This window comes from Myxocyprinus asiaticus, chromosome 37, assembly GCF_019703515.2.
Source record: "Myxocyprinus asiaticus isolate MX2 ecotype Aquarium Trade chromosome 37, UBuf_Myxa_2, whole genome shotgun sequence".
Taxonomy (NCBI): Eukaryota; Metazoa; Chordata; class Actinopteri; order Cypriniformes; family Catostomidae; genus Myxocyprinus; species Myxocyprinus asiaticus.
Window position 1 is genome coordinate 6,914,841 of NC_059380.1, and position 15,845 is coordinate 6,930,685.

Sequence of the window (15,845 nt, forward strand, 5' to 3'; positions counted from 1 at the left end):
GTAGAAATAGTTGAACATATGTTTATTTATTTATTTTTATGCAGTTTGGTGCAGACTTTCAGGACTGATGCATTCAGTTGGATAATAAATAAATAAATAAATCTGCTATGCCTGAAATTTCAGAAATTTGGTCTAATTATTGAGGAATTATTGAGTTTTTAATAATTTGATGCTTTTGTTATTTTTTTATTCATAAATGTAGCTTTTTAAAACTCCACATCAACTGCATGTTTTCAAAATGGATCTGTCCCAGTATCTTGATGCCTCAAAGGGATAATTCACCCAAAAATATATTTTTTCTCATCATTTACTTACCCTCATGCCTTTCCAGATGTGTGACTTTTTATTCTTCTGCTGAACATAAACGAACATTTTAGAAAAAATATTTCTGCTCTGTAGGTCCACACAATGCTAGTGAACCAAAACTTTGAAGCTCCAAAAAGTACATAGAGACAGCATAAAAGTAATCCATATGACTCCGGTGGTTAAATCCATGTCTTCAGGAGTGATGTGATAGGTGTGGGTGAGAAACAGATCAATATATTTCTGCTTTTTTTGCTATAAATCTCCACTTTCAAACAGCCCCCTAAGCGCTCTTCTCTTCTTAGAGTTCTTTTGGCGATTCACATTCTTGTGCATATCGCCACCTACTGGGCAGGAGGAGAATTTATAAGAAAAAGGACTTAATTATTGATGTTTTTCATCCACACCTATCATATCATTTCAGAATACATTGACTTTACCCCTAGAGTCGTATGGATTACTTTTATGCTACTTTTTTTGTGTTTTTTGAGCTTCAAAGTTTTGGTCAGCATTCACTCGCATTGTATGGACCTACAGAGCTGAGATATTCTTCTAAAAATCTTTGTTTGTGTTCTGCAGAAGAAAGAAAGTCATTTACTTCTGGGATGGCATGAGGGTGAATAAATGATGAGAGAATTTTCATTTTGGGGTGAACTTTAAAAGTGCTGAAAAATCCTCAAATCAATAACTTGTATTATATTTTGGGCAAATAAGGTTTTAAATAACCCCTATAACCTTTTTTCCTCTCACCCATTGTTGTTATTTAATTTATACGTATATGTACATGTTGCTACATTTTGTAATTACATCTGTTTGTCACAGGGCATTGTTTTTTGGAAACTTTTATTTTGACATTGACTCATACAAACCGGAAGTACTTAACTCATTGTTTAATTCCTATCCTGTGTGTGAGTGTGTGTGTGTGTGTGTGTGTGTGAGCGGGCAGGTTTAAGTGGTTTACAAGGACTTTTTTTAGGTTACAAACTGGTAATTACAAGGGTATTATGCTATAAATGTGGTTTATGAGGACATTTCTAGTGTCCCCATAATTCAAATCGCTTAAAAAACATACTAAACGATGTTTTATTGAAAATGTAAAAATGCAGAAAGTTTTTTGTGAGGATTAGGTTTAGGGGTAGGGTTAGAGTTAGGGGATATAATCTGTAGTTTATACAGTATATAAATCATTATGTCTATGGAGAGTCTTCATAATGATAACTGCACCAACATGTGCGTGTGTGTGTTATGATAAATGATGTCTTTGTAAATATTGGACCAGGGTAGGTAAGTCACTATATGCAGATGATGGAGCTCTATGAAAGAGAGGACGAAACATACAATGTGTGGAAAGAGGAATGCAGGATGCAGTAGGTGAAATTGAAAAGTGGGCCAATCATTGGGGATTTCGGTTTTCCATTGCAAAAACTCAAGTGATGTGTTTTTCAAGAAACAAGGAAACTCCCACAGTTAATTTAATACTATACAATCAAATATTAGAGCAGATATCAGTGGTCAGGTATTTAGGTGTGTGGATGGATTCTAAACTAACATTTGGTGTACATATTCAGAAAATAGTAGATAAATGTAAGAAAGGAATAAATGTCTTGCAGTGTTTGGCAGGAGCGGACTGGGGAGCCAAACGTCATTCACTAAGGAAAATTTCTTGTGCATTGATTAGATCAACAATTGACTACAGTAGCTTAGTATACAGTTCAGCATCACCATCATTGACTAAAAATATAAATATAATTCAGTATCAAGCTTTGAGAATATGCTGTGGTGCTTTTAGGTCATCACCTATTGCAGCATTGCAAGTAGAAATGAGAGAAATGCCTTTAGACGTTCGAAGACTCCAATTCAAAAAGGTTTACTGGATTTCTATAAAAGGTCATTTTACTTATCATCCTGTTAAAAAGGTATTGGAGAATTGCTGGGAATATGAATATATACAGTTAGACAGTTTTGGATGGACTGCAAACAAGGAGGCTCAACACATAAGAATACATAATATTGATATTTGCCCAACTGTGCCTGTGTCAGTCTCACCCCCTTGGTTTTTCCCAATGCTATCAGTTGATCACCAGATATTAAATAACATCAATGATAAACAAAGGTGTGTCACTAAGGATGTGTAGTACAACAGTACCGTGATGAAAAATACTTGGAAATCCTTGTTCAGAATACGTCAGCTAAGAATAATAATTGTCTTCTTATGGGTACTGCTCATGTTGGAGTGGAGGGTAATGAGGAGGTGGATAATATGGTAAAGCAAGCTCTTACACATTCAATAACTGACATCATTGCACCATTAAGCAAATCTGAAGTCAAAGGACTAATTAAAACGGCTGTTAAAGGGATGTGGCAAGAGAGGTGGGACAAGGAAATAAAGTGATGACATCTATATAATATCCAAAAACAAGCTGGTTATAAAAAGATTAACTATGGCAATAGGAGGAATGGTACAGAAATATCTCGATTACGTATTGGACTCTCAGCTCTCAATCACTCACTTTACATCATAGGTAAACATGAATCTTGTACCTGTAATAAATGTGGTTTTCCTGAGACTGTTGAGAATGTGCTACTAAATTGCACGACATACAGTATGACAGTGAAAGATTCCAGCTTAAAGAAGAATAAAAATCTCTTGGTATAAACTGTCTGAAATTACAGGACCTTTTGAACAAGTCTTCAAAAGTGTATAAAGTTCTCTTAAATTATTTAAAAGAAGCAGGTCTGTATAGAAGAATTTAGTCTTTAGGGGCCGGTTGCACCAGCTATACGTACGTTACAACTTAGCCTAGTTGTGGCGTAAATGGGCACTAAGTCACAATTTACGCCCTACTAAATATTTGAGCGTTGCACCATTAAACTTAGGTAGGACGTAACCCTACGTATGAACTAAATATTTACGGAAGCCTCCGACCAGGAGTAACAGATCGAATAAAAAAGTAGACTCACTTAATGACATCAATGAGCTCATGTTTTGTGTGACAGGCTTCAGTCCTCTCGACATGTATATGATGGTGTTGGGATTTACACTCATTTACATTTACGGGAGAAAACATTATGTAAAAAACGTACTACTTCAGCATGAAACTGATCTAACGGTGCACTTTCCTGTGTACGGTGTCAAGTTTCAACATATACAATATATATAAGATATTAAAATGAATAAATGTCTATTTTTCCAGTCTGTTGTATAAGTCATTATTTATTTATTGTCCCTTATTCGTTATTAATGAAATTAATGACCCACCCAAATTTTGGTCTGTAGAATCTCTTGGCTCGAGGGGTTCAAGAAGATAGTGATCTAGAGTATGAAGATGCAGAGGTAAGCGATAGGGATAAGTTCAGAATGATTGATTCAGTCTGTAACATTTGATGATCAGATATAATTTTTTTTCTCCAGGAGGAGGTCATGCCACTGTCACTTCAGGAGTCAGAAGAGGGAGAAGAACAGATGGAGGGAGAGCAGGAAGAGGATAATGATGAAGAAGAGGCAGATATGGAGAGTGACCTGGAAGGGAAAAAAAGATGATGGTAACATGCTGGAATGCCCCACCCAAAATAATTGCCTACTCATGAATATGCAATGAATGTAACCTATTTAGAACTTTTTAAGCACCAGTAAGTAAAGTGTCTTATTCGCATTTAAAGCAATGCATACAGCTTTATTTTTTCACTCTGAAACTCCTATTTTCACTCTTATAGATCTCCCAAATGACATGGCTTGGGGAAACAGAAAGTAGATTTTCTATGATTCTGATTATATCACCACAAGTAAGCATTTTTTTTTACATTTCACATACTGTATTATTTATATAATATGTGCAAAACTTATTGCTTTGTTCTTGCTGGAAAGCCTATTTGAGTTGTAAATTTTGCATAGAGAAAATCCCTTGAAGAGATTGAAGCAGAGGACAAAGAAGAGGAAGAAGAAGCCAAAAACATTCAGAGGAGATTGGCCAACATGAGTGAGGAAGACTATGATCTCAACCTGCTTGAGGTACTATATTTATACTATATATAGGTACTATATCTAATATTAATGTTCTAAAGGTATCTGTAGAGTTCAGGTGTTTGCCTTGGGTCTCTCAAAGTCTTTGTACTATTCTTGTGGTCTTTTAGGAGTTTGCAGCAGAGGTTGAAGCCAAAAAGGCAGTTGAAAAAGAGGAAAGGATTGTGAAGGACCTGAAGACTATGTGACAGAAGGAAAAGCTTAAACTGTTGAAGAAAGAGTCACCAGAGTTATTGGAACTTATTCAGGACTTCAAAGCAAAGGTACTTAAAGCAAGAAGCTTGCATGAACTGGTTGCATAATAGGGTTGTGCTTTTTTTGAAAATGAAAATTCTCTCATCATTTAGTCACCCTCATGCCATTCTTGATGTCTATGACTTTCTTTCTTCTCCAGAAAGCAAACAAAGATTTTTAGAAGAATATCTCAGCTCTGTAGGTCCATATAATGCAACTGAATGGTGACCAAACTGTGAAGTGCATAAAAGGCAGCATAAAAGTAATCCATACGACTCCAGTGGTTTAATCTATGTCTTCTGAAGCGACCCAATCGGTTTTGGGTGAGAACACACCAAAATATAAATCTTTTTTTTCACTATAAATTTTGACATCAGCATTCTCCTTGGTGATCGTGATTTCAAGTTCCAATACACTTCCTAGCGCCATCTAGCGCTATATGCATACGTCAAGCACTAGGAAGTGTAGTGCTCTTGAAACCATGATTGTGCCTAGAGACTGCAATGGCAAGACATTTTGGTCTGTTCTCACTCAAAACCGATTGGATAACTTCAGAAGACATGGACGAAACTACTGGAGTTGTATGGATTACTTTCATCCTGCATTTATGTGCTTCTTGGCACTTCAAAATTTTGGTTATTGGATGTACCTACAGAGATAAGATATTCTTCTAACAATTTAAGAAGAAGTAAATTATTGGATGAACCATTCCTTTAATGCTGTTATATTGCTCAATTTGAGTTCTCATTGCATTACAGAGTTGAAGGATGAGGTGCAGCCTTTTGTAGATATGGTCAAAGGTGGGCAGATTCCTCCTGGAAAGATGAGTTAAATCTACAAACATATAGCTAGTAACACTTTTTAGTGATTTTTTAAACTATTAGTCTCTCTACTTGGGTAATTACATTTTAATATGGATACTAATGTAAACCGTGACCGTGTTGCTTGATCAAAATCTATTTTTTACTCTATATCAATCCTCTAGGGTGCAAATTACCTCATTACCAAACAGCAACTTTAGCTCAAGTATGTGTCATTTTCATCATGTTTTATTATACTTTATTATATTATAGAGTAACAGCTCACAAACAGAAGGGTAGGAGAACACAGGGAAGCAGGTCTTTCTAGGCTAAGGTAGGACATTTAATCGGCCACTTCAATGCTTTACAACTTCACAAACTCATTAGCTTCACAGGCACTAGTAACTTAAACACATCAGCTTCACAAACATAACAGATTAAACGTAGCAGTTTCAGGAGCACCATGGCCTTCTTTGTGCCAGACTCTCTCACCCTCTCTGCTGGTGGTGTGATTGCTTATATGCCACTCTCCCCATGCTCACTGGAATTAGAGAAAGGAGTTACACATAATCTAGCTCAGGTGCAAGCACCCTTACCGCTTTCTCTCTCCGGACAGATGCTTGACCACGCCCCCACTGCCACATATACTTATTATAAATTAATTTCAATATAAAATCTTTTAAATCCTTTTTTCCAGCTATTGCACAAACATTAGTTTTTATTTAGTTTTAAAAGCAAAGTAGTAAGTACAACTGCATGACCTCTTTTTAGCATAGGTATTTATTTATTTTTTCAATCACAGTTTGACTGTTTTTTTTGGAAGCAAAACATTATCTCATTATCACTTTCACAGCTGATAAATGAACTAGCGCTGGTAGATGCTAGACTGGCTCCTCAAATGCATCAGCTTCTCCCTGGAGACCAGCCAGACAGAACTGTAAATAGATCAGCGGGCAGCAAATGTATCAAACGATGTAACTGTTTTTACCCTTAAATTATACAGTTGTGTTAGTTATAGCATTGGCTCAATACATTTTTACCAAGTCTGACCTGTCTTCAGGTGTCAGAAGAGGCTGGGTTGGGAGGAGCCGAAGTATCTGACTCGGATGGAGAAGCGAATCTGCGCTTCTATAACGCCATGCCAAAGAAACAGAAACAGAAACTCGAGAAAGAAGAGAGCTACAGAATGAGGACGGGTGAGCGCATTTACAATATTCAGCCATTGTGGTTATTCATGTACAGTGCTTTAGAAGCCTTACTGTCACTGACTGTATTTACAGAATGTTGGGGGTGGAAGAGATGGCAGGAGATGCTAAAAGAGGAATCACCTATCAGTTTAACTGTTGTGTTTTAACTGTGCATGCAGCTCATACACAAACATCTTTTCAAAATGTCTTTATGAATGAGATTGACAATGCCTTGTCTAATTTGTTTGATGGTTATACTGACATTACAATAAGACAAACAGTCAGCCAACCAGCTAGATATTCAGACTGATTATCACATAAAGAGAGCAACTCACCCAAAAATGAAAATTCTCTGATCATTTACTCACCCTAATGCCATCCCAGATGTGGATGACTTTCTTTCTTCTGCAGAACACAAATTAAGATTTTTAGAAGAATGTTTCAGCTCTGTAGGTCCATACAATGCAAGTGAATGGGTGCCAACATTTTGATGCTCCGAAAAGCACATAAAGACATCATAAAAAAAGCACATAAAGGCATCATAAAAGTAATCCATACAACTCCAATGTTTTAATACATATCTTACGAAGTTATATGATAGATGTGGGTGAGAAACAGATCAGATTTTTAGCTAAAAAATTTTCTCCATGCCCAGTAGGGGGCAATATGCATGAAGAATGCAAATCACCGTAAACACAAGAAAAATAATGTGAAAGTGAAAGTTAAAGTGGAGATTGACTGAGCAGGGAGGATAATTTATTTTATAGAACCAGAGTGTGTTTAGAGTAGGGCTGCAACTAACGATTATTTTGATAATCGACTAATCTAATGATTATTAGAACGATTATTCGACTATTCTGCGATTATTGTAACGATTAATCATTAGCTCTTAAACCACTATTCAGCTTGTACCCGACTTAAAAGGTTGTATTAGACGTGCTTGCTAACAATAAAGAGGACAAAATCATCTTTTAAAAATACCTCTAAATGACATTCACTGAACTAAAGGAAAAAATACTTTTTATTAAGTTTAATTCATTAAAAAATAAACTAAAATCAGCAAAAAATCCTATTGTAATCAAGTGGTTTTGTCTTGTTTTCCATTTAAAATGGTCTAAAAATCCTTAAAACAAGATACATTTACTTGAGAAGCAACATATAAGATATTTAGACTTGCTTTAAGAGAATGTATCTTAAATATAAGTGTATTTTGTATATAAGTGTATTTTTTCAATTGGTAATACTTCTGCGAGTGCAGTAAAGACAAAATATACTTATATTCAAGATCTATTCTATAAAAGCAAGTCTAAATATCTTATATGCTGCTTCTCAGGTGAATGCATCTTTTTTTAAAGGATTTTTAGATAAAATATTTGTATTTTTAATATTATATTCAACATTCTCAGATAACAATTTTTTCTCCTGCAGTATAGCTGCTAAAGTAAATGTACGTTGTTTTAAAGGAGTTTTAGATATTTATATTGGAAAACAAGCCAAAACAAAAACAAATCAAAAATGTATTTTGTTGAAGTGTAAAATGGGGTGAAGACTAACCTCTCACCTTTCTGTTCACTTCAATCCATCTTACATTTATGCATTTGGCAGATGCTTTTATCCAAAGCAACTTACAGTGCCCTTATTACAGGGACAATCCCCCTGGAGCAACCTGGAGTTAAGTGCCTTGCTCAAGGACACAATGGTGGTGGCTGTAGGGATTGAACCAACAACCTTCTGCCTACCAGTTCAGTGCTTTAGTCCACTACGCCACCACCACTCCATCTTTAACGCAAAAAAAAAAAAAAAAAAAAAAAAAAAAAATGCACACACACAAAAAAAAAAACAACAACCTCTCTCTTAGTTTTGCTTCAGGGGAGTGGCACCTGTGGCTCTGGTTATTCCACAACGAGAGTGCTTCTATATTTACTTATTTTGTATTTTTGTATTTTTCCCTCATACTTTGCCATCTACATCACCTGAAGCTGGTTGGAAAGTTTAGAGTGCGTCTGTGGGCTGTGTAATCATTAGAGTTTCATATGATCTCATGTTATGTTAAATGAGATCAAATAACTATTCAACAACGAAAATGTTTGTCGACAATTTTTTATTGTCAGCTTTGCCGATAACGTCGACTAATTATTTCAGCCCTAGTTTAGAGGTGCAGCTGGTTTAATTTACAACAAACATGTAGATTTATGATGTATGGTCTGATTCCAGTCCACTTGGCAGCAAAGTGTCCATCAGTTGAACCTTACAGAAATGCCTCTCTTGAAGTGCCCTTCCAAGCAGCTATTTATGAGCCCTTCGGTTCTGAATGACCCTTCAACATGGCGGCCACCATCGTTCCCCCTTCAGAGGCGGATTTATCCAGTTTAGAATGCAGGGTTATAGTGTAGTAGTGAAAGCTGTTAATTTAGGTTTAATACTGTATTAAGATTCATAACAGTCGTCAGTTGAGGGTGCTATTTATCAACTTTTGTGTTTGACAACCCCGAGAAGACGCACTGCTGCTCTTTTTGGTCTAAACGGTATCTATGACAGGTGGGGTTTTGGAAGGAGGGGCATGTCTAATTCAACAGCTCAGTCTTGTGGAAGTTCCAGAACAGGATCACTAATAGAACCTTTTAATCAGATCAAAGTCCTTTTGTGGGTTTGTTTACATTTAAATTTTGACTGTTGGAATTTGAATTAAAGACAATTCAGTGGGCCTCTTTGATTATTCCATTAATGGGATTCCATTATTAGAACATTCAAATAACACATTTATTTATTTATTTATTTTTACCTCTGCTGTGCAAATACCATAAGTCTGATTAGTTAGAAAAGATATAGCACACTAAAAACTCATTTATACTTCTTGGGCGATCAGGCTACTTTTAGTTTTAGTTTGCTTAACAATAATGAGGAAATGCAGTGATGTTTTTGTTCTGTATGTCCGTTGATGATTGTTGTTCTCTTGTTGGTGCACGTCTCTGAAATTATAGGAGACCGTTGATGATTAGTTAAAAATAATCGTGGGTATGGTTTGGACGTGACTCTTTTTATTTACAATCGTGCGGGCCAGTTGAGGAGTATTTGCCTAGGTTGCTTAAAAATGGATCGTTACAAATGTATAACTTTAAAGCCCTTCTCTCAGATTTTGTGCACAAGTACACTTTATATATATATATAATCATTAGATTAGATTATATATATATACACACACACACACACAGTAGTGTAGTCTAGGGCATACGCAGGCATACGCCGTATGCCCACCTTTCTTTCTTAGGATTTTGCATATGCCCACCTAAAATAAGTGATGATACGTGTGGCCGCCAGAAAAACAAGTAGGCTTTTGACTTGGAACTTTTAATCTACTAACGCGATGCCGCAGCACCGTTGAGTGAATTAAAAAGTGTACAGATCTTCTCTCTAAACGCGCACGGAGCTGCGGAAGCGCAACTGATGTCACAGGCAAGACAGACAGTCCGACTAAGCTGATCGACCAATCAGAACCTTCATATCAGACGCGATTGGATATTTGCTAACCAATCATATTTTCCGTTTCAGTAAGGGGCGGGACATTTCCTGTATCTAATGCTAATGCACAACCCTGGAGTAACCATAATTTGCTCTGTAAATTTATTTCCCTGCTAAACGTATATAAATACATTTAAATTGAACTTATGCAATTAAAATTGAAATAGAAAATACTGCATGTTTTTGCACAAGTGCTAGTTTTGATGCTCTTCGCAGATGCTGGACAGCAGTGTCCCTTAATTATATAACATTTATTGTAATTGTTTTTTTTTTGTGTGTGTGTTTTGTTTTTTTGTGTGCCTATTACTGCTGTCCGTGATGCCTTTTTCTCGTGATATCAAATCAGTTAAATGTATATTTCTAAGTAGGAAAACAATTTCACTATAAACAGAAAAGCATGTTATAAAGCACAAATAAAACAAATAACCATGAATTCTTATGTAGGCCGTATGGTAATATGGGTCCTTCATAAATTCACAGTATGTCCACCTCTTCAGACACTACTACACCACTGTGTATGTATATATATATATATATATATATATATATATATATATATATATATATATATATGTGTATGTGTATATATATGTGTGTGTATATATATGATTCACAACACGAACTCCACAAAGACAGCATGGCTACAACAAATTCATGGAGAGAGACTGCGGTTTTAATGAAGTCAGACCAGATAACTTGTTGCCAAAAGTGGAAGGGGCTCCGTGACAAGTTTAACAAGGCAAAGAAGCGATGCAGCGCTTAAAGTGGCAATGCATAGAAAGTCCTGCATTATTGGTATTACGTCCGTTGCTGGAACAGTATGTTAAAAACCATGACGCCACTCTCAACAAACTAATTTTAAAACAACGCTGTATATGTATCTTTGTATAAATGCAGACTTAGTCCGCCTATAGGGTGCTTTAGTTCATCCAGGAAAAAAAAGTTAGGCTTCTTCAATAATATAAATTAGCTTAAGTCAGAACAGTCTAAAAGTCTGTGCCAACATTGATGAATATAGCTTGAAAGCTCCTTGGTCTGTGTTTAGGGATTTTGAAAAAAAAAAAAAAAAAAAACCCTAAACCAAGTTTGTAGAATAACAGTATGTCAAGCCAACATAATAACTGAAAATCACAGTCATTTTCCTAAATACCACTAACATTTGAAATATTACAGACCATGTTCTCATGTTCATATCTGTTTTGTGAAAAGAACAGAGGGCTCACACCCAAGAGGAAGAAGATCGGAATCCCAGACAAGTTACAGTGGCGAATGGTCTAGTATTCGCACTGGAGTTAAGAGGAGTGTCAAACTCAAGTGATAAATCTCAACCCAGCTGGAATATTATGTTAATACTGACTTCTGGTGTTCTACTGTTAGAAGTGATATTTACCACTAATTGTATATGAAATAAAGTAAATAAGTTCTTACCAAATATAAACACAAAGTTAAGCTAATTAAGTTATATTTAAAAAGAAAATAGTCATTGAATATTGCTTTATTTTGTGTTTATTAGAGAAACATTTATACATACTATATTTAGATTTCTTTCACCTGCATGAAACAACTAAATGAATTGGGCCTAATTCACAAAACACAAGCAGAATACTTTTCTGTGTATAACATTCATTAACCCATTTTTGCATTGACTGCTACACTGAATTGCATGCTACAATTTATGCAGAAATTTACGCAGAAATTTTGTTTAATGAATAAGGTTCATGTTAAGGCTGACTCGTAGTCTGCTTAACATGAACCGATTTATGATATTAATATCATCGAGAATGCATGTTTATTCTGATAGCTTAAAGCCATTCAAGCAGTCATACTATTTTGCTTTGTACTATCCTATAATTAAATGCCAGGAAGGTTAAAACTGGAAGTAACTATGCAGACGAGAGATCTCTGTTACAAATCATTTAATTTCACAGCGGAAGGTTTCTGAACTCGTGGACATAAATATCAGAGATGGCAACAGACTCTCTGTCCAAATAATAACCACAGCTGTTACAAAACAACACAATCTGATCCTAGTTCTGCCCAAATGCTAAGACACCACAGCAAAGTTTTTCAAACTGGTTGAGACATAAATTGACTGTGTGCTTTGGTCAGATTGCTGACAATCCTTTCCTCAATCTCCACTTCTCTCTGAACTTCCTCATCTGTAAGAACCAACTCGTGTTGTGTGTCCTTGGTGACAACAACCACGTAACCACGGCGCGTGTCCAGCACATTCGCAACCACTGCTTGGTGGTTGTAAGTGTCTAAGGCACGACGTGCTCGCTCCAAAAGGATCGATGGGTCCGTTTCCAGCTTAAAAGAGATGACAAACGCCCGAGGCGCCCAGTCCTTCACCAATGGGGACAGCATCTTGGGAACCATTTTCATACTTATCTGAAAAATATAAACAACCACATGAACATCTGAATAATATAAACTATTTGATGTTATTAAGTGCTTTTAAGTCATACAGTATATGCCCACACTGAATCTGCACTCGCAGAACCCCCTCAGAAAGCCCTGCGGATTTTCGCACAATAGGAACGCCCGTAATTCACAAATTTCCACACATCCCCAACCTCTTGTGTGTTCACACACACACACACACACACACACACACACATATATATATATATATATATATATATATATATATATATATATATATATATATATATATATATACATATCATATTTCTGCAAATAAATGCTCTAAATGACAATATTTTTATTTGGAATTTGGGAGAAATGTTGTCAGTACTTTATAGAATAATACAAAAATTTTAATTTTACTCAAACACATACAGAACATCCAGAGAAACTGGTAACTTTGCAGTGGTCTCTAAATTTTTTCCAGAGCTGTATATATAAAATAGCTCATTATTAGTTATGCTTAGTTCCATTTAGTATTCTTAGTTCCATTTAACACATTTTACCATATTTTAATCCATTCTGAAGAATAAGCACAGAAAATTTGGAAAAATTCTGCAGATTCCCTTTTGGCCTTGTCATATGTTGGTTGGAGCCAACTAAGTGTTTCTAGACAACTAAATGTACCCTAGCACAGGGTTTTTTAAACTGGGGCAGCCAAGGGGTGCTAAGGGTCCTCAGAAGAAAAGAAAAAACTGTTTTTTTTTTTATATCTTGTGGCTTTAGTAAAATGGAAATATTAAAGCCAATTATTTAATTTTGTCGTTATCTATCATGCTTATTTTTTTCAGACACTATAAATGGGACTTTGAAAATGAAAATATAAATATGCCTTTTTATTTGAAGGAGGAGGTTTTGCAAGGGGTCCATCATATTTGGCAGATAGAATGAATATTTGTTGTTGTAAAACCACACCTGTAGTGGTCCATTAGACGATTGAATTTTGTGTTCTGGCATTTCAGATGCTGGGATGTAGAAATCAGAGACAGCAGCTGCCAAATAAAACATAGCCTTTGACCCTAGGAGGAAGAAAAAAAGAATAGAACTAGAATTCCCACCACAAATGTAATGTCAGCTTAAATTAAGCAACCAAGTAAGCAGAAAGTGAGGGACTTTGTTAACCTATGGAGCTTAATGCTTGTGCTGCAGCCTTGAGAAGATGGAGGTACTCTGATAAGGTGTTGAATTCCACTGGCAACAGTAATCCTGCTGCTTTAACCGACTGATAGCGTTTTAGAACCGTTGGAATGTTTGGAAGTGCCTTCTGATCCACCAGAACCTGACCAGTGTCCTCCTTATCAGTCTCTAATCTTAGGCTATCCAGTAAATTGACCCCTGTGTACAGTCGAGAGTACGGATAGAGAGACCGATGCCTATGCAGGAAGATCACTGCATAGCCAGAGTCAAGAAAATACTCTGCAGAGGATGCCCCACGTCGACCACTGCTGAAGTTGTCCAGGAAACGTACTGTCCGGGATTCCAGAGGGACTTTGGTGCCTCCTGAGGTGATCAAAACAACTCTGTGACCGGCTGATCCATGTCGTTCTGCAAACTCAGCCATAAGTTTCCTAATCTCCTCCACATGAGAGGGGATAGCAAACTCCTCTGACAGTCCTCCATCCACTACACCAGAGGGGTCAGAGTGGGCCATTGTACACAGGTCTGAAAGAAAAGATTAAAGGGATAGTTCACCCAGAAATGAAAATTGTCTCATCATTTCCTCTTCCTCATGCCATCCCAGATGTGTATGACTTTCTTTCTTCTTCTGAACACAAACGAAGATTTTTTATAAAAATATCTCGGCTCTTTTGGTCCATTCAATGCAAGTAAATGGTGACAAAACCTTTAAAGTTCCAAAAGCATAAAAAGCCAGCATAAAAGTAATCCATATGACTCCAGTGGTTTATTCCATGTCTTCTGAAGTGATTTGATAGGTGTGGATGAGAAACAGATAAATATTTAAGTTCTTTTTTACTATAAATCTGCACTTTCACCAGCCCTCCAATGCACTCTCTTATCTCCTAAGAATTTTTCTTCTTTTGTTTTTGGTGATTTGCATTCTTCGTGCACTTGCTGTGCAGGGAACAGAATTTATATGAACAAATGACTTATCTATTGATCTGTTTCTCACCCACACCTATCATATCGCTCCTGAAGATATGGATTTAACCTCTGGAGTTATATGGATTACTTTTATGATGATTTATATGCTTTTTGGAGCTTCAAAGTTCACTGGCATTGAATTGACCTACAGAGCTGAGATATTCTTTTAAAGGTCTTCATTTGTGTTCTGCAGAAGAAAGAAAGTCACACACATCTGGGATGGCATGAGGGTGAGTAAATGATGAGAGAATTTTCATTTTTGGGTGAACTATCCCTTTAAAATGAACCACGTTTTCAATGCTGCAGATTTCTAAACAGAGATTAGTATTGTGGTACTGAATGACAACTTGGTAGGACTTAAAAATGTTCCCAACAAAATCTCCTAGCCTAACACATCCAGCACCAAAAACAATATGAAAATACAACAAATAGTAACACATGACTCAACTTTAAAGTGAAGGTCAGATATAGAAACATCTGAGCAACTGCTCTTGTTTTGTGCTTTTAAGCAAAGTGTCAAGTGCAATGCCAAAATGTCCATGATTGTATACCAGGAGTTCAATAACAAGACTGAAAAGTAATGTCAACGTCTCATTTGTTGACATGCGTATTAATCCAATCTGCTCCTTAAAAACAACATTCTAGCTCGAAATACCGTGAAGGTATGAATAAACAAACATAATAAGCAAAACGAGGTCTTTACCTGTCTAAACACACGAAATGAATGCGAATGACCTTTGTAAACTAGAAGAGATAAAGTGACAGCAAAGAACTACCAGTTCCCGTAATTTAGTAAGATTGCGTGTGCGCATGCGTTGCTGTGGCTGTTGAGGACAGTCATATAAATTTCAAAATAAAAGTTTAAAAAGCATTTTGGCATGATAGTCAACTAAAATTACACATGACAAAAGAGACAGGCTAAACGATGGAAAGTATAATAAGTCCTCCAACATCTTTTAATTTTCTAAGAAACACTATTAAGTTTATCCATCCAAACGATTTAATGATATATTTCTAACGTAGGTTTGAGGAACTGGAGATGAACTACGAAATCTAATTTAAATAAACCAAAGACTACAGTGCTTTCACCATGTATAATGAACAACCTCACCAAAATTTCGGATAAGGCTCAAATGCTTGATTGTTTTAATAAGCACTATGTTAATACAGGATCTTTATTTCAGGCACTTAACCTGTTGATGTCAGGGGTCTGCTCTGGGGCCACTACTTTTTACCTTTTATATTAATTGC

General features: G+C 36.1%; 1 protein-coding gene and 1 pseudogene across 1 annotated transcript; one reads left to right on the top strand and one right to left on the bottom strand.

Moving 5' to 3' along the window:
• The first annotated feature begins 2,515 nt into the window (after window positions 1–2,515).
• Window positions 2,516–6,977, top strand: LOC127427767 (something about silencing protein 10-like; annotated as a pseudogene).
• Window positions 6,978–11,112: 4,135 nt separating this feature from the next.
• Window positions 11,113–15,408, bottom strand: LOC127427603 (phosphopantothenate--cysteine ligase-like). Its single transcript, XM_051675279.1, has 4 exons — window positions 15,298–15,408; window positions 13,614–14,153; window positions 13,407–13,510; window positions 11,113–12,455 (listed from the first exon to the last, which is right to left on the bottom strand). Exons 2-4 carry the CDS (start codon window positions 14,140–14,142, stop codon window positions 12,132–12,134), a joined length of 957 nt encoding a protein of 318 aa, XP_051531239.1. The 5' UTR covers window positions 14,143–14,153; window positions 15,298–15,408; the 3' UTR covers window positions 11,113–12,131.
• Window positions 15,409–15,845: the final 437 nt, after the last annotated feature.

What these genes read in the sequence shown, in the direction of transcription:
- LOC127427603 (XM_051675279.1), bottom strand. Translation starts at nt 14,142, where the DNA reads ATGGCCCACTCTGACCCCTCTGGTGTAGTGGATGGAGGACTGTCAGAG. An exon ending in ACAAGCATTAAGCTCCATAG is followed by an intron (nt 13,511 to 13,613) that starts GTTAACAAAGTC and finishes TCTTCCTCCTAG; the next exon opens with GGTCAAAGGCTATGTTTTAT. An exon ending in CGTCTAATGGACCACTACAG is followed by an intron (nt 12,456 to 13,406) that starts GTGTGGTTTTAC and finishes TATATTTTTCAG; the next exon opens with ATAAGTATGAAAATGGTTCC.